Source organism: Neopsephotus bourkii, unplaced genomic scaffold (genome assembly GCF_033783945.1).
Source record: "Neopsephotus bourkii isolate Nb327-2 ecotype Australia unplaced genomic scaffold, CSIRO-AGI_Nbou_v1 NB_994, whole genome shotgun sequence".
Classification (NCBI taxonomy): domain Eukaryota; kingdom Metazoa; phylum Chordata; class Aves; order Psittaciformes; family Psittacidae; genus Neopsephotus; species Neopsephotus bourkii.
Window position 1 is genome coordinate 1,986,791 of NW_026901486.1, and position 18,121 is coordinate 2,004,911.

The 18,121-nt window shown below is 43.8% G+C and overlaps 1 protein-coding gene across 7 annotated transcripts in view; it reads right to left on the reverse strand.

Moving 5' to 3' along the window:
• Positions 1–18,121, reverse strand: part of CTBP1 (C-terminal binding protein 1) — a 254,294-nt gene that overhangs the window by 65,111 nt on the left and 171,062 nt on the right. For 2 of the 7 annotated variants that reach the window (XM_061359788.1, XM_061359790.1), the window contains exon 1: positions 7,451–7,652. The exons of 4 other annotated variants lie outside the window; for them this stretch is intronic. Coding sequence is in view for 1 of the 3 variants with exons in the window: in XM_061359786.1 (XP_061215770.1) it covers positions 7,451–7,490 (40 nt within the window). In the remaining 2 variants the exon portion in view is untranslated. Of the gene's footprint in view, positions 1–7,450; positions 7,654–18,121 lie in introns of those variants that run through there. One more of the 7 variants, XM_061359786.1, reaches the window with a different exon arrangement.

Genomic DNA, 18,121 nt, shown 5'->3' on the forward strand with positions numbered 1-18,121 from the left:
AGTCCTCTAGGAGCAAGTAACTTGTTTACAGAGGTACTGAAAATTGGTATTACATTTTTTTATCTTAAAGGATCCCAAAAGCTAATACAAACCAAACAAAATGAAGACTTTAACAGCAAACGATGGTAGGAGAAATAAAAGACAATAATCCTGGCACAAGGCATTCTAGGAAAGGAGCACGACTAGCAGAGGCAGACTTTAAGGACACAGGAGAGAGTTTGAAGAGGATGCAAAAAATACCTGAAATGCTGCAGTGGGTCTGGTTGGTATTTTTATAACCTTTCTTGGTCAAGAAATTAAGATAAAGACTTAGCTAGCCAGTTCCAGTCAGCATGGGAACATACACACACAACAGGGAATTACTGAAGATCACTTCTCAGTAACGCTGATTATACAGACGGGAAAATCAACAACATCAGAAGGGTTGTGATACACATTAATACTGTTCAGTGAAGCACTAGACACGCATTAAGATGGTTGGTAGACCACAAATGTGAAAACGCTCATTATCTGGTTGAAAATAAACAGTTTAACATATCTGGTACAACACATTAAAGAGAAGAAATATGTAAGTATCAGTTGAAGAGTTTGGAAACTGGCTTGTGGTTATCTCTGCGAAACACTTTTGTCCTGCATGACTCTGCAAAGACTACAGCTATGCACTCAGCAAGAGACAAACTGGCTGCAACCACCTAATGAAATTTGACTCATCTGGGAATTTTGATGAAGTGCTCCACATCATTGTTTCTGCTAAGCCATATGTTTTCTGTGTGGGATTGAGAGTGCCATGCTGCAAATATGCAAGAAGCAACAGTCATTTTGTATAGTTTGGCTTAAAATAGGTAGCTAATTCTGAAATATCCATATTCAGGTAAAAATCCTACAGAAGCCAACAGAAATTCTGAAGTTATAAATTAAAGATACTGGGAGCTGCACTAACAGCAAAGTCATTGCTGTTTGTCACCCCTAGCAGCACCTCTTCCGGGCTGTAGGTATGACTAACAGCTGCCTGGGGCAGCACTCCCTTTCTGCAAATCCTCCTGCAGATCAGCTCGATCCAACTGGAGAGCACTCATCTCCCTGTAGCTCCTTTCTGGCTCATTCTCCCAAGTTCTGACTCACCCAGGGGCTACAATGACATTCTGCAGAGTGAAAAAAAATGTACGTGTAGTAGATGATGAGAACACCCTGCAGTGCTGCTTCTTTCCTGGCTTTCTTCTGAGCTCTGAGTCAGCACTGCACTGGCCCAGCATCATTCAGGACAGCACAATGCCATCCTCTGCTTGGACAGGTACAGAGCTTTATGGCACTTAGCGCATGCTCCTCCATAAGGAAAGAATACAGCTGGATGGGAATTTGCAGAAAGAGACTTGGAAGCGTTCAAATTGCATTCCTGCTGCCATCAGATAGCAGCCATGGGCTAATTGCTATTGATCATATTTGGAGGGTGGGAGAGAAGAACAACCTGTCATATGGCAGCAGCAACCGCAGTCAGCCTGACTTTCAGAGACTCTGACATGGCACAACAGAAAGTGGGACCACTCTTTTGCGGCCTCCAGAACTTACGTTTCCTTAACCACTATCTACTTTGACCTGCAGTTAGTTGCCAGCTGGGGTTAAACTACAACACTGTCCGACATGGATAAGGAGGACATCTCTTCATCCCTTTGGCACAACCTCAGACATGTTTAGGTAGATGTGCAGAGCACTGTGCTGCCTGTGGTGGTTTCCCAACTACAGCCATTTCTCACTTCTGAAAGTCACATGTCAACCAAGCACAGAAGGTGGCAAAAGCAATGCTTGCTTTAAAAGGCAGCAAAACAGTTACGCTCCTGTCATGTTCTGCATGACAAAGCTCCAAGCACACCCTGCTGGGATGGACCTCTCACCACTCTTACCACACAGTGTATCCATGTACAACAGCAGAAGATGGAATTTATCAAAAAAATATCCTAAGGTCTGTTTGGGAAGACCATTAGTGCACATCCACATGAGGAATCTGAAATTGTGACTCACGTAACAAGTGTTTCTCTGCTTCCTTCTTTTTTTTTTTTTTTTTTGTGAGTTGGCATCAAAGCTCTCGTAGAAAGACTAAAAGGAGAAAAGGAGCAACCTGGTGGGTGCTGGCACACACACAGCATCAGAAAGCGTGAGCAACCTTCACTGCCCACTTATGTAACTCTGCCGGTGGTGACACAGCCCCCTGGGAAGTGATTTGGGCGCAGATAAGGGGCAGCCACTGACCTGTAAATAGAACTATCACAATAAGCCTTATAATACCTCATGTAAAGCAAAATTATATAATCACATTAGCTCGTGATTTAATACCAAAACTACAAAGGCTTTGCGTGCACCAGAAATCAAAGCTTTCTGTTGAAAGCTCAACTCTGGGATTACTCTGAGCAATCGTCCCCAGCCCCAAGGCCAGTTTTTTCTGCCCTCCATGGAGACTCCCTCTTGGCTGACTACCCTGGCAGTTACACTGCAAGGAAGGCCCTCCAAAGGCCTCTTGAGAGAGGCAGGTGTAACGAAAGACAAAAATGCAGAGATGAGCAACATCCAAAATAAATCAATCACAGAACTGCTTGGGCTGCAAAGGACCTTAAGATCACCCATTTCCAACCCCCCTGCCATGGGCAGGGACACCTCACCCTAAACCATGTCACCCAAGGCTCTGTCCAACCTGGTCTTGAACACTGCCAGGCATGGAGCATCTACCACTTCTCTGGGCAACCCATTTCAGTACCTCACTACCCTCACAGTAAAGAACTTCTTCCTTATATATATAAATACCAACATAAAATATGCTGTAGCATTAGCAATGTTTAATTCAAAGGGAAAAAAAAAAATCAAACAATGTCAATTTTCAATTATGTTGATTAGAGACAAACTGGGTAATTAGTAAATGAAATAATGATACAGAAAAGATGATACGTCTGAGATGAAATGACAAAAATATTTCATAAAAGAGAAGTTGATTTAGAATCATCTTCCTCAAAAATTAAATTCTTGCTCCACTATAGCAAACACAAGCACATTATGTTCTGCACAGCAAAAAACAATTAACTTTTTCATCTGATAGACAGGTATTTTTCAGGAGAGGTTTCTTTTGAGTGATTTATCTTTTATTTGGAATTTTACCATGTGAACTTTTTTTCCCATTATTATTTCATTACTTTTGCAGCACCAAAGAGGTGAAGGCCTGGCTTTGCGTCACTGTCCCTCTGCCAACTAAGCCAGCTCCAGCGCTGCTGGCAGGGAGAGCCTGAGGGTGCGGCTGAGACACTTTGTGCTCCAGATACTCCCTGTCCCCAGCCGGGAGGATGCAGACAGCACATACGAGGCGGCACACATCAGACAAGCCCAGGGACTTCCTCACATTCCTCACGGAACGGGACCAGTCAGGTTCAAAACCAGTGTGAAGGTTTTTACTTATTTCAACTATCAAACCGAGGCCAAACATCAAAGGATGAGGCCCCACAAGCACCTAAAAAAAGTCTAATCCAGGGAATCCCAGCACCCTTTTTCACATCATAAACCATTTGAGACACTTAATCCCCTTCCCCCTTCCCTGCAACACCGTTGCATAAGGGCATACATCAGTTTCAGCCAGCCAACACTTTGATGCTACCAGATTCCCAAAACACTTCTGAGCACATTAATCACTTGGGGAGATGGGCTGAGGATTACTGTGCATTGGAAAAGATCCTATCACAACCACAGCTCAGAGATCCTGAAACGCCCACCACAACTGGAAACGCTGCTACACATCTCCCAGATCTCCCAGATGAATACTGGTGAGGGAGCAAAGGGTTGTATTGCAGCAGGAAATGTTAATTTTAGACTTATCTGCAATGTATGCTCGCTATCTTTTCCTGATCAATACACAGATATAAATGAATCATCATCTCTCCTCTCAAGGCAGCAGAGGAGAAAACAGACCCAAAAAACACAGCTGGGAACTTCTCCCTCCCGAACTGTAAATCCACTGTTATGCTGTCTGGGAGTGAGAAAGCACGTGTGGCAGAGGAACTAAGGCTAAAGGGCCATGTACTACAACTTTTATCCTCACCTTAAATTTTAGGACATGTATTAAAAGTGTAACTCCATCTCTACTCTCTCACTAAATAAATAATTATGGGGCCAGAAGGTTAGGGAGCCTCAGATGAGGCTGCTGTGTTGCTATATACTGCCAACTGCTATGGGATTTGAAAGATTGACACATGCTGGAGAGTATCACCTCATCAATGTTCCCAGCTGGCCTGGGAGGTGAAAACCTAAATACCACTCTTAAAGGCAGGTCTCTAACACACAAGTAGCCAACCCCTGCAGATAAGCCTCAAGAAACATAGTTATTACAAAGGCATGGCAGGTTAGGAAAGACAAAATGGCAACAAGCAATTGCAGTCCACAGTATTTGCATGGTTTCGAGGGTTGTATTTCACATGTATTAATTAACAAATTAAAGATTACGTTGCTTCTCAGCGTCTTTACTTAGGAGTCATTTAAATCTGTGCCTTTCCACACACTTATTTGCTGTTCAAACTGTTTTCTTGTAAAACAGGCTTTTTGTTTTTTTTCTTTAACTCCATTCTTGTGGTGTTTATGTGAACTGCTACTCTGGGATAATGTCACTCTTCTCCCAAAAAGGGACTATCCAGACTAGCCACCGACCCACAGTAGATGTTCTTATGATACAGAGGGACTGACTTTATGTTTCATCACACTGGTGAGTGCACTGCTGCATCTGTATGATAACACTTCGCAGCATCCAGCCTAATGCTAATCTCTGGAATCACACTTTTGGCCAAGTACTGCTCAGTCTGTTTACATTGTAAATAAAACAATAACTCTTAGAAACACAGAGATTAGTAAATTGAAGCATCATCACACATTTTTAACAAAGGGCAGATGCTATTTATCTTTATTATGCATAAGGACAAGTCAAGAGCTAACCAAACTGACAAATGTAGGGGCACTTGTAATTTGTTTTGTCATGCTATCAGGAACTCCACATGATGATAAAGGATCAGAGCATGTACACTATTTACGATGAGGAGGTTATTACATGCAGTATACTTGTGCTCAAAAGCTGTCTGCGTCTGCTACTCCTTAACTATATATGACAACTGAACTGAAAAATTCACATAGGTGACTGTAGTAGTTTCATTTCAAAATAGCAGTTTCATTGACTAAACCCTTCTACCGAGCACAACTATAGCAAATCTTGGGATTTTTACTATTTTACTCCATTACTGAACTGGCAAATAGCTCATCCCTTGATGAAGAAATAGAGGATCTACATTAATTTGGGGAGCTAGGGGATGCTTGCAGAAGGACAGAGAACATACTACTGACTCTGCACCAAATCATGCCCTCAGTGCCATCAAACAAATGCAGAGAAACTCCATTCACGTCCCAAATGTTATTTCATATTAACGACAAAAATGAAGGAACACTTGAACCTTCTCATTTTCGCTCAGTGGTTTATGAATAAAGACATCCCGTGAACATCTATTTCTTGTTCAGACTGGAAAACCACGGCAGGTTGGGGGCAGAGGTTGTTTGTTTCATTTTGGTTTGAAAAACACTAGTGAATTACAACTGGACACAGTATCTTGTCCCTGGCTTACTCTCAGGATGGTTTGCATAATAAACCAAAGAGGGTATTATTTGACAAACGTTAAGGAATCTCAATACTGAAATCTTGCTGCCTTTGGGGTCGATAAAAAGCAACGTTATAGAAGATACTAAAGTTAGCAGTTTGGGCTGCTAATTTTACATGCCTGCTTCACCAACACACGGCTAAAAATAGATAAAAGAGATAAGAACACAGAACAAAGAGATGCACTGGACAATTATCTTTCTACTAGCATGGTCTACTTTATAGTGCGCATTTTAACCCTTTTGATGTATAAAATATATAGATTTTTCAAGTGTTACTCAATGGGCTTTCAATCTACAACAGAAATTATTTAAATATATTTCATTTTTCCTTGTATTTTCTTGTTCCCCTCCTAGTGGGACACAATAATGAGGTTTCAAATATTTTAATAAGGGCATCATGGTACTTGCCAAGGGGCTCGAATGTTAAATAAGAACATTTACATCTCCTAAGACCCAGGAGAAGGAATCAGTGCGCTGCTCTTGAAACACGTATGTGCATGGCAAATATGATAGTTAATTTTAATTTGCTGGGAAAAGAAGTAGACATTCACTTCAGTTTATTAGGCCTCATTATTTTCAACGAGGCTAAAGGGATGATTATCTTTAGCTGCTCCATCATGGTCTAAAAGCAAACATTCTTCCTGCTAAGGACAACAGTTATTAAAATATAAGGGTATATTAAATTGTTAAATTAAGTTACAACAGGTGAAATCTTAAAACAACACCCCCAATAACAGTGTTTTCTGCCATTATTCTGCCCAGATGGGCACTATGACTGAAACCCTGACTTTGGAATTTAATTATTTTAGAGAAAAACAAAGCAGCAGAGCAGCCTGACTCGCATCTACACAGCAAACAGGCTTATTTTCTGCTTTGCAGCCTTCTTCTTGGTATCATTTGCTTACAAATGATCATGTTTATAAACACAATCGACATTCTGTCTCCGTATGTCTGGGGGAACAACAAAAAAAAATAAGCACCTTCGGATTAACATGACAATTTACACTAAGTGAGTCCAGAGGCATACCTGTAACATCACCCCATGCATATTATTCATGTTACCTCAAAAACCAGCAGCTATCCACAAATGCATTTGCCAGCACACGGTTAAAAGAAAGGGAAAAGAAAAGGGAGAGGAAAGAAAGAAGATAAAACCAAATTCACAAGGAGAGCCTTACCTCTCTGATACATAACCCGTCCACAGATTTAGCAAAATCATTTCACAGCCAGGCCTTAAGCACTTTTTATAGCAATAAGACTCCGCTTTTAAACTTCCTGTTTATTGAAATATTAGCACAGCTTGCCCCCCCCCCCCCCCCGTGGCACTTTACCAGCATTTCTCTGCAGCTAAAAGCCAAGGCACCGCTCAGCCCAAGAGCGAACGGGACCGGAGTGGGGAAGAACCCCAAAATTCATATTCTTGATGCAGTTTTAGCGCCGTTTCACTTTTTTATTGAAGGAGAAATTATCCCTGCAGCCGAATTCCAGTCGCTGAGCTGCGCCCCCCTCTTCGCCTCTAATTTTTATTCCTCTTTATGCTTTTATTCAAACACCCCAGCGAACGCCAGCAGCTCGCAGGGCAAAGTTGCGCCGGCGATGCGGCCGTCAAGGGAGCCCCGCTCCCGCCGGGGCCGGGCACACAAAGCCCAGTGTTGCTGCTGCTGCTGCTACCACTGCTGCCGGTAGCGGCGGGGGCCGATCGCCGCCTTACATCCCCTCACTCCCCTTCTCCATTCCCATCCCCACCGCCGCGACCAGGCCGCCGCGCCGCGAGATCGGTTACCTAGAGGCAAGCCCTTGTTTAGTAAGTGAGAACTTCCCATTGAAGCGCTACGTCCGCGCCCGCCGCGGGGAGGAGGCCGGAGGGGCACCGCCGCTCCGCGACGCCGAGGCTGGCGATGGAAGCGCGGCCCGCCGCGGCATATGGCGGCTGCTCCGCGGGCGACCCCTCCACTGAGGCGCTGAGGCGCGCGCGCGCCACCGCCGCGCGCATGCCCGACCGCGCCGCCCGCGCGCTCCCGCGCTACCCGCCCGCCCTCAGGGCGGGGAGCGACCGCCGCCACCACCTCCTCCTCCCTCCTCCTCCTCCTCCTTCTTCTCCGTGGGATCGATCTCTTGGTTCTACGCAGGCATCGGAGACAGAATGAGAGCGGGGCGGGCGCAAGTGGGCTTGGGAGAGTCCCGCTCCGTTCGCTCGTCGTAGCGAAAACTCCCAACTGCTTTTAGGACATAATGCGGCCGCTTTTGTGTTTTGTTTTCATTAAACTTCCACAAAGTGGGAAGATTACCTGCATCTGACACCCTCCCTGGCATCCCAAAACATGTGCGCTTCTGGTGCTTCACTAGTTTTTCTGATTTGTCTAAGGTTTTTCTCCCTTTTCTTGCTTCTATCTTTTAAACACAAAACTCTAAAATCAGAACACTCCAATTTTGCTCCTAGTCAGTGTAAGCGGGGTTAGTGCCTCCAGTCGGAGCCCCTGTGCTGGGCCCACGGCCCCAAACCATCCCTGTGATCCCACAGGGAAGCATCAGGGCTGGGGTCAGCACTGCCGCCAGCAGGGACAGGTTTTGATGAAAAGCGGCAAAAAACATCACAGAATCATGGAATGGTTTGGGTTGGAAGGGACCTTAAAGCTCATCCAGTCCCAACCCCCTGCCACGGGCAGGGACACCTTCCACTAGAGCAGGTTGCTCCAAGCCCCATTCCGATGTTCTTTCCCACTGGGGATACCCTCACACGTTCCCACTAAACCCAAAGTGCGGGGAAACTGGCACCAAACCCTCTTCAATCCTCACCTTTGAAGCTCCTCTGATTTACTACCCGGCTATCTCCTCCTTGCTTCATTGCTGCTCCGAGGCCACCATAGTGGACCCTGGGCATCCCCATACAGATCCCATCCCTTCTCCCATTTTTGTGTCCCCAGGATGAGCTCCTGTACCTGCTCCCCCAGAAACCACCAGCTACAGAAAGGGGCCATCCTGCTGCCACGATTCCATGCAGCAGCACCAAATTAATCACAATTAACACCATATTTATGGTACTTGTGCCATAGACCACCCCTCAGCGCAGGGTGGACCCTCAGAGGAGGCAGCTGGAGCCTGCAGGTGCCATTCTGAGGACATGGAAGGTGGGTGATGACGCACCAGAGGGGCGGCCGCTGCTGTGCACCCGGGGCTCAGGAACCCGCATGTACTGACAGGAAAGTAAGCACAAATCCACCAGTCCACCTCTGCGCTGCCCAAAATGGAACCGACACTGAGGTCTGGATCAAACCCAGGTGTTACTGACCCAAACCAGGGCCCAAACGCCAGCGATACCCCCTCCGCCTTCCCCCGCTCCGCGCCACCACACGGGGGTGCCCCCGAGAGCCCGCCATTCGCCAACTCGACCAAACAGCGGCGCCGGCGGCGGACGACAACCGCAGCAAGCTCGGCGGCGCCCCCGCGCCCGGCTGTGTCAGCTGACGCGGCCCCGCCTCGCCCCGCCCGGGTGAGGGAGGCGGTGAGGGTGGCGGGGCCGCTCCGCCGCCATGGCCCCGTGCCGTGGTCCTGCCCCGCTGCTCAGCGCCCAGGGCTCCGGGTCCGGCCACCCGGGAAACTTCTCCACCTCTCGCACAGCCACCACCGTCCCCTCCCCACAGCCGGGCAGCGGAGCCGCGGCTGGGCGCACACAGGGTGTTCGCTCGCTCCGTCCTCTCCCCACAGGCGAAACCGGCGAGCGAAAACACCTTTTTTTTGGCTTTTTCCAGTAGTAAAACGCTCGGTTTCTGTCAGCGGTTACGCCGCAAACGGCCCCAAAGCCTGCGCTCCACAGCAGTACCTCAGGGGTGCCCCCTCTGATAATGATTGGCGATGGCCACGACAGGCCAGCCTCTGATAAAAATGCGATATTACTCTTTTCTGAGCTCACCGCTGATGCTAAGGGAAATAAATCGCTTACCGGCCTGGAGGAGAGGGCAAGCCGGCCACTGAGCCGGAGTTTGGTGTGCCCTGGCCGAGGGGCAGCGAGCTCGGTGTACATCTGTCCCAATGTACATCTGTCCGTCCCGCCGCCTCATGCCATGCCAAGATCCCTGCGCAAACTCTCAGTGCCTCCTCTCACACGGTTTTAATCACTTTGTGGGTGATCTGAGAGTTAATTCTGCCGACGCTGCACTCCGGGACCGTGGGTGATGTTTAAACATAAGAAGCACACAGAAAGGGAGGGGTAAAGAGGAAGATTCAAGGGGTTTTCCTAATTCTGCAGGATTGCGACACTTCGAATATAGGTGAGAAGTGTATTAGAGAATACAAATAATTATAGGAACTCTCAGGCAGCAAACATTAGCAATTCACTTTCATAAGTGACATGCGCTATACTAGGGAGCAGATCATCTCTTCTGTGCTGCTTATGCAGATTTTCCTGTGCTCTTTTTTTTTTTTTTTTTTTTTTTGGAGGGATTTTCTTTGCTTGCTTGTTTGAGAGGGGAATATTTGAACCCAAAGGTTATATACAAAGTATGGTTTCAGCCTCCCACATTGTGTGGATTTCTGGAATCCAGGGCACAAGTAAAGGATTTTAGCTCATAGGCAGCCTTTAGCAACCTCACCCAGCTCCCTAATAACTTTTTCCCCATCATTCTCCAGTTCTTGTCCACTTCATGGGGTTATTCAGCAGAATCAAGAGGTAACTCCCAAGACCAGTTTTATGCAGCCTCTGATTTAACTTCATTTTCCTCCTGCTTTCATGGGAAAGCCTTTTGTGGCTCCGTGCAGACGTCTCAGACATCCCTCAAACAACACAGTTTCTCAAGATTCTCACTGTGCATCACTAGGGCAGCATCTAGCCAAGCGCCTCATGTGGGGGTTGTATAAATAAACAAATTTGGTTTTAATCACTTTAAAGTGGTTAACCACTTTATTGCCATTTATAGATGTTAGCAAATATAAAAATACATACATATCAAAGCTGTAAAGAAGAAAATCATGGGGTGTTTTTTTTTTCTTCACTGCTGAAGTTGCCATGTGGCAAAGTATCAGCAGGAATGAGCATTAGGTGTAGAACACGCTCAAACTGCAAATGAAACGTCTGTGAATACCAATATGGATATGGAAGTATCTCTGGGAAAAAAAAAAAAAACACAAACTAATAGTAGAAAATGAAAACTCAGCACTGAAATGAAGAGATCAGTTACATTTCTTTTATAGAGAAACATAAGCAGATAGAGGCAACAAGACCATGTCCTCGGTGGGGTTACATGACTGGGCAAATGTTTAGTTCTAAACTGGAACTGCTGCCTCGAGGAGGGAGGGGAGTGTGGTACAAAATATTATGACAAGGGGAGTGCTCTAAGTGAGGATAAGTTGGCATGATGAACAGATGGAGTATTCAGTAACAGGAGGTTATTAATACTGCAGTTTGGTATTCTCCACGCTACTTCATGAAGGGATTCATATGCTTGCTCTTTTTCCTTTCTGATTGTACATAGACTTAACAAATATGCATACTGGAGGTAATGCCGGACTTGCTTCCCTCTCAGCACACATGCATGCATCACAGACCCATCTTTCCTGTGAAAAACATCATGGGCTGGATCCTCATCTGACTGGACCAACTGCATTACTTTCAATAGCAGAGAGCTGATTTGCACCCGCTGAAGGAGAGAGGTTATCTGACCCCGTCTCCCCTATGGAAAGGTCTCTCCACCCTGCTCTGACAGCTGCCACAAGGCACCTGCCCTAGAGAATGAACTGCAAAGACTCTCAGGATGGAAAAAGAGAATGAAATAACCCAGGAGCAATTGACATTTTCCTTCAGAACACAATGCAATGCTCTTCATGTTTAAGAAAATCAAGCTCGCTTTCACCTACAGTTCAGTCCTCCCCCGCACGGCTGTCAGTGGCCTAGTTTTCGACTGGACATGAGGAAATCCAGGAGCACACCAGAGGACTCCAGCCAAGCTTTCCTCTGCCCCATCCATTTTACTTCCTATGTTCTCCAGCTTGCCTCCAGGTCACCAAACATGCACTGATCTTCACATCATTTAGACCATGGCTTGTACAGCTATAATGTAACCAAATCTTCCACAAAGCCTAACACTCCCCATCCTCTTATCACATTTTGGCACTGCTGTCACTGCAGCTAATTTTATTTTTTAACAGCAACGTGACACAGCTGAGTGTCTTGTGTGTTTTGCACTAAGGATTACGGCGTTTTTCGAAGCCCCCGAACTGTTTCTTGGCTTCCTAAGAGTCAGCTGGAGGAGCACATGTGCTGAAGAGTAAATACATTGTTTTAAGTGTATCTGTTAACAGCCATATGTATAATTTAAGTGCAAGTTTTATTCCCCCCAGAATGTCTAAGCATAAGGGCATGACCTTGGGCTTTCACAAATTAGATACATTAGGGTACTATATCTTTAGCAGATGTGGCTTTGAAGATACTGAAAGAGGAAGTTTTACTGTTGTAGTGTCTAAGCAAGGAGCAAAGATACATGTCGAATGCACTCTGAAGTGAATAATGAGGTTTGACAATATTTTTACTTCTAGATACTGTGACTGTGTACTTACAGATTTTCTTTCGTTTGCCACAGCTGTGCATGCTGGCTCTCTGAGGCATGTTTTTGCTTCATTATCAAACATGCGTCATCCATCATAACAGTTTCTAAAACCATCGTTTTAAAACCTTTATGCATTTTTAATCAAAAAAACAAGATTATATTTCAATGCAATATTTGAACTTTTGTCAACAGTAAATCCTGGATATGCTATTAGGAGATCCTAAAAGGGATTTGTGTCAGAACAAAACAACGGTTGGATAAAGCAGAACCAACACTTAAGCTTTATCCTAAAAAGAGATCTATAAAATGTCTAATAAAAATACCTCAGTTTGATTTATTTAAAATCTGGAAAGAAAACTTTGTTTGGATTTAAATGTTTCCTTACTTCTTTCACTCAGATCCTGAAAAGCATTTGTTTATGAAACACACACACAGACATCAGTCTACTTTCATGTTGCAATTGCATGTTTTAATTACAGCTTCTTTTTGTTTTTTTTTCTAGGTGTAACTTCCTCTGTGTGAAACTTCCTGCTGTAGGAAGTTAAGGCTTTCTGGGTGATGTGAAAGAGAAAGCCATTTTACAGAAACATCTTCAGCAGGTTGTGAGGGGGAAATGGAAAAAAGAATAATTGACAAAAGGGAGACACTTCATCTTTAAGAAATGGTGGTCATTGCAAGTGTGAAATAAAATAGAGGACCTTCATCTACCGTTGAAGTCTGCCGAAGAATCGAAGTCGTAGGTTAAAGTTCTGCTTAATGAACAAGAAGTTCAGCTGTGTCAGACATTCGGTCATTTTTGAAATGCCAAATGTGCATTGCTCCTTTCTCAAAATGGAATTGCTATAGTAGCCCTGTGCTGGAAATACCAGCCGTACAGAAGTGAAAAAGCTTTGCAGCGTGCTGAATGAATGGAAGAACAAATTCCCTTCAAACCAGTGAACACAAAACCCTTCTCTCCTCTGATGTTATCTGTATTAAGTGACGAAGGGATTTTCTTCTTGATCTCACCCTCTTCGTACATGTGCTAAAAACACAAGAACCAGGGTGGAATTAAATCCTTTGCACTTTCTGGTTATTGCTAAATGAGAGGTATCATTTTCTGACTAGTCAGGAGTTAACAGACCATTTCCAGGAAGGTCTGTGCTCTGGCTGAAGAGAAAAAGAAGACAGAGATGAACAGCAGAAGAAGCCTATCGAGAACCATTAGTGGATGTCAGCCATTGTCCATCTGTTCACAGTGGAATAAATCCAGACCTGAAGGAACAACTGCAACCTGCCCCATATGGCTCGCTCCCTTGGCAGGGCTTGTTTGGGGATTTGACATTGGATGAGGTAAAGGAGAAGGAGCGCAATCTGTGTTCCCAGAAACGAACAGCCAATTAACATGAAAGAACAAAAAGTGGCTTAGTAACCCAGGGGAAGATTTTCTCCTTCTCACCTGTCTGCGACATTGGAGCCCATACAAACTAAGTTGCAGAGATACTACACTGAGGCTTCTACCAGTCCCTAAAAGTATAACTTTAGCCACCAACAAAATTCTATGGACAGTGGACAGCCCCTCAATAGGTGAGTGAGACCAGTGATCCTGCTGTCTCCCAGGGTGTTAAAGAAGGCATTTGGAATATATTACACTAAAAAAATTCCATCAACAGTTATAGTGCAATATACTTTCAACATAATGAACCAGAACAACAACATTCTGCATTTACTCTCACAGAACTGGACTGTAGCAGATTACTACTGACTAGTAATTTACTTCTCAAGTTTGAAATCAGTCTAGGGCTGGTCATGAAGCAAAGTATTATATTTTAGATGATTAAGGGAGTTGTCCGAGACCCATACAGAAGAGTTATGCCATCTGATTGTCTCTTTAAAATTATAATGAGAAACAGATACTCCATTTGTGATGCTGCATTCTGTATGCAAAGCAGCAGATCTACATATTAAGGCCAACTGAAGGGATCAAAACCTGCAAGCTTGTAGTAGATTCAGTAACCTGTTTGGTGGTAGTAATTTCATAGGCAATACAGAGAGTACTTAACCATCCAGTGGCCTCAGGAGAACCAGTGTGTGTTCTTAGTGAACTTTCTATTGTGGGTATGTCTTCAGTCTTAGACAGTCTGCTCAGATACTTAACATATGTAGAAAATCAAATTCAGATGTGACGTGCAAGAGGTACTTAAGCCTACATGGATTCATTGGCAGCTCCCTGCCTACCACACTTCCAGAAGAGAGAGGTGCTTAGGCTGCAGGCTTTGTCTCTGCTCTAGCTTTGAAGCCATAAGCAGTTCAGATTTGCTGTGTTACTCCAAACATGAGGTGATTTATCTGCTCAGAAGTGGGATTAATTATTTTGGACCTGGCACCATTCTAAATCAGCAGCCGGGGCATCTCTAGGAGATGCTGCTTGTTCATAGAGATTTCGACCGGCACAATGTTAGTGGTCTCTGTGCTTCAATGTCATTTGCACACTATTATCCTCCACCTCCTCTTCAGTTCCCTTGTAACACACTTATTTTTGTCAAAGATGCACAAGTAGCCAAGGAAAAAAACTACAGTTGCATCAGTAATAATTTTAAAGTTCCCAAACAATGATATTCACACTTATAAATGTCATTCATGCACTAGGCGGCATAGAGGACATCATATTGCCTTGTTTGAAACACGTACCACAAGACTGAGGACCCTTTCAGGAAAAATAAAGGTATGAAATCAAAACAGCATCTTCCTAAGCATTTCTCTAGAGACGCTTCTCTCTAACTAACCATGAGGTTTATCAGTCTGAAAAAATAGCAAGGATATGAAAGGATGCAAAAAGTAAAATGCCTGTTACTTGAAAATGTCCATTTGCTGTCAAGGACTTTAAGCACAACCATGCACTGGATTATATACATTTTTGACATGAAACAAATTCTCTTGCTTTGTCAAATTTACTTTAACTTTATTACAAGTTATCAGTCATGAATTTCATCCTCTTCCAAACTGAACACCGCTTTGTACCCTCATGAAATACTGCACTACCAGCACTCCACTGTCACCTCACACCAAGATAAGGGAACAGTTCATTATCGAGCAAAAAGTGACCTCTAGTGAAGCATCACACCAGCTCCTGAGGCACACACCATCCTGACACACACTATCTCTCTGGCAGCACCTTGCTTTTCACTGACTGATCACATCCACATACCATTAAAATCTGATAATACTACACCATAACACTACTCCGCATCTGTACACCATCAGTCAAGCACTTCCAATGCCTTCAGTAACTCTCACTTTGCACAGCAGGTGTAAGAAACTACAGAAAACATTTCCACATCAAAAAACCTGAACACGGTTGTTTGAATATAATAAAGTCTGCCTCCAGATAACTATTAGAGAATTTAATGGACTATAATGAAAAGTGTAAGCTCTAACTGGATTTTTTATCTCGTTTTAATGTCATTTTAAAAGCAGTATATCCAGACATTTGTAAACAAAATAAGAAAACCATCCCATTGAGTATGTAAAAATAGAAATAATCCCAATGAACAGCCCTTTGTACTCTAAGAAAACAGGAAAATTAAGAGTGGAGGAAAACAGTAGCAAAGAGATGGGCAGTGAAAATCAATGGCATCGTTACAACATATGGAACAATACATGGGCGAGGCAATTCATAACAGTGAATGGTCAATGATTCTCGAACAGTAAAAAGAAACTAGCAAGGTTTCAAGCGTAAAACACATAATCCATTAGGCACAGAAACACATTTCATGTTCTCTACTTATAGATCTAGCAATGGATGAATAATGCTATACCTCTCCTAGCATGTGTCCACTTTTCTAACAAACATTTTATTGGGAGGTACACCTTTTTTTCATTTACTAAACCAAAACAGACTCTTGTGCAACTTTTTTACTTCCAGTTCTCAAGGCTTAAAACTCAATAGCTGAAAAGTAAACTGCAAGAAATCCTTATCCCTTTGCAAGGCTCCTGAGATACAATTCAAATTCCAAAGGACATCAGTTTACGCGGCAACTTACACAGTGATATGAAAAGTATTGAACTATATTAAAAAAGCTCCCTTTGTATTGCTGTAAAATATAAAGAGAGAAGCAGACTTATCCTAGCAAAGACTGCCAGATCATAGTACTTACATAAATACAACATATAATTTCACTATAGAAGAGTAGTCGATTCAAATAGGTGATAATCGGTATCAACAGATTTACTGCTACTTGAGCTGGTATTTATTGGCAAATACCCTGATTTACAGACTAAGGCAGCACTGTGCCTTATGATAGGATGGTATTATTTAAAGATTATTGGATAAACTTTCCAGACATCTTATAATATTGCATGAAGAAAACGCTGCAGAGAGAACGTGTCTCAGGGAAACGTTTGCTAAACTGTCGCCTTTGGCATGGTTCAATTCCTCTACACAGGAAAACGCCATCTGACAGAGATGTTTTGTTCAATTTGTATCACAGCACAGCACAACTGTGGTCCTACAATTGTCTCTTGGGAACTCCATCATCTCACAAGGACCACTACTCTGGACAGCAGAATCATCAGTGCAATTTTCAAGATAGTAACTCTTATGCCAGGCAGGCATTGCCAAGGTGGTCAGGCTGATACATGTGCAGTATTTGTGATTCATGGTGACTTTGTGGAAAGCCCACAAAGAGTTCATCATGAACTATGACACAGAATCATAGAATTGTTTAGATTGAAAAGACCTTTAAGATTATCGAGTCCAGCTGTTAACCCAGCACTTCTAAGTTCACCACTAAATCATGCCACTAAGGACCTCATCTATACGTCTTTTAAATATCTCCAGGGACAGCAACTCCACCACTTCCCTGGGCAGCCTGTTCCAACTCCTGACAACCCTTTTGAGGAAGAAATTGTTCCTAACATCCAATCTAAACCTTCCCTGATGCAGCTTGAGGCCATTACCTCTTGTTCTGTCACTTGCTACTTGTGAGAAAAGGCCAACCCCCACCTCACTAGAACCTCCTGTCAGGCAGTTGTAGAGAGCAATAAGGTCCCCCCTGAGCCTCCTTTTCTCCAGGCTAAACAACCCCAGATCCCTCAGCTGCTCCTTATCACACTTGTGCTCCAGGCCCTGCACCAGCTCCGTGCCCTTCTCTGGCCCCGCTCCAGCACCTCAATGTCTCTCTTGTAGTGAGGGGCCCAGAACTGAGCACAGGATTCAGGGTGGGGCCTCACCATGGCTCATCTTCAGCCAGCCTTCAATCAGCACCCCCAGGTCTTTTTCCGATGCCAATTTCTTTTCCCTTGCTTCAAATTCTCACTTTTATTTGGGTCCTATTTATTCCTATGGCAAACAGAAGAGTCATTGATATTAATCTTTTATTAATTTGCATTACTTTATGTATCTGACAGAATGGTTACAGTACAGGCTTGTACATCACTATGAGCAAAGTTCAGCAGACATCCACAAAGAGGAAAATACACCCATGCAAACAGATCAGGTTCTTAATTAAAATGATTCAGTACGCCTTATGAACAATGCAAGTTGTATCAGGGATGATGAAGTTACCTTAGGAAAAATGTACTTTAAATTAACCAGCGCAGGCTAAAAAGATAACTGAGCTGTAATAATAAGTAAATGTATATAGATAGTGTATAAATAATTAATTGGCTTTTCCTGAAAGACCTGGAAACAAATGAGAATACTTTGTGGATTGTTGTACTGTGCTGATCTCCAGCTAAAGTGGCTTGTGAGACCTGTGACCCAGAAAGGTTAAAGTCTGTGTTTTTCCCAGAGAATGCACCTATATGATTAACATTGCAGAGAAACCCACATCAGCAAAAATTATCACAAGAGAGGAATGAACAATAATTCATGTAGATAATAAATAGTCTAGGGAGAATAGAACCCCACCCTACCTTGGTTCTGGGAGTATTCT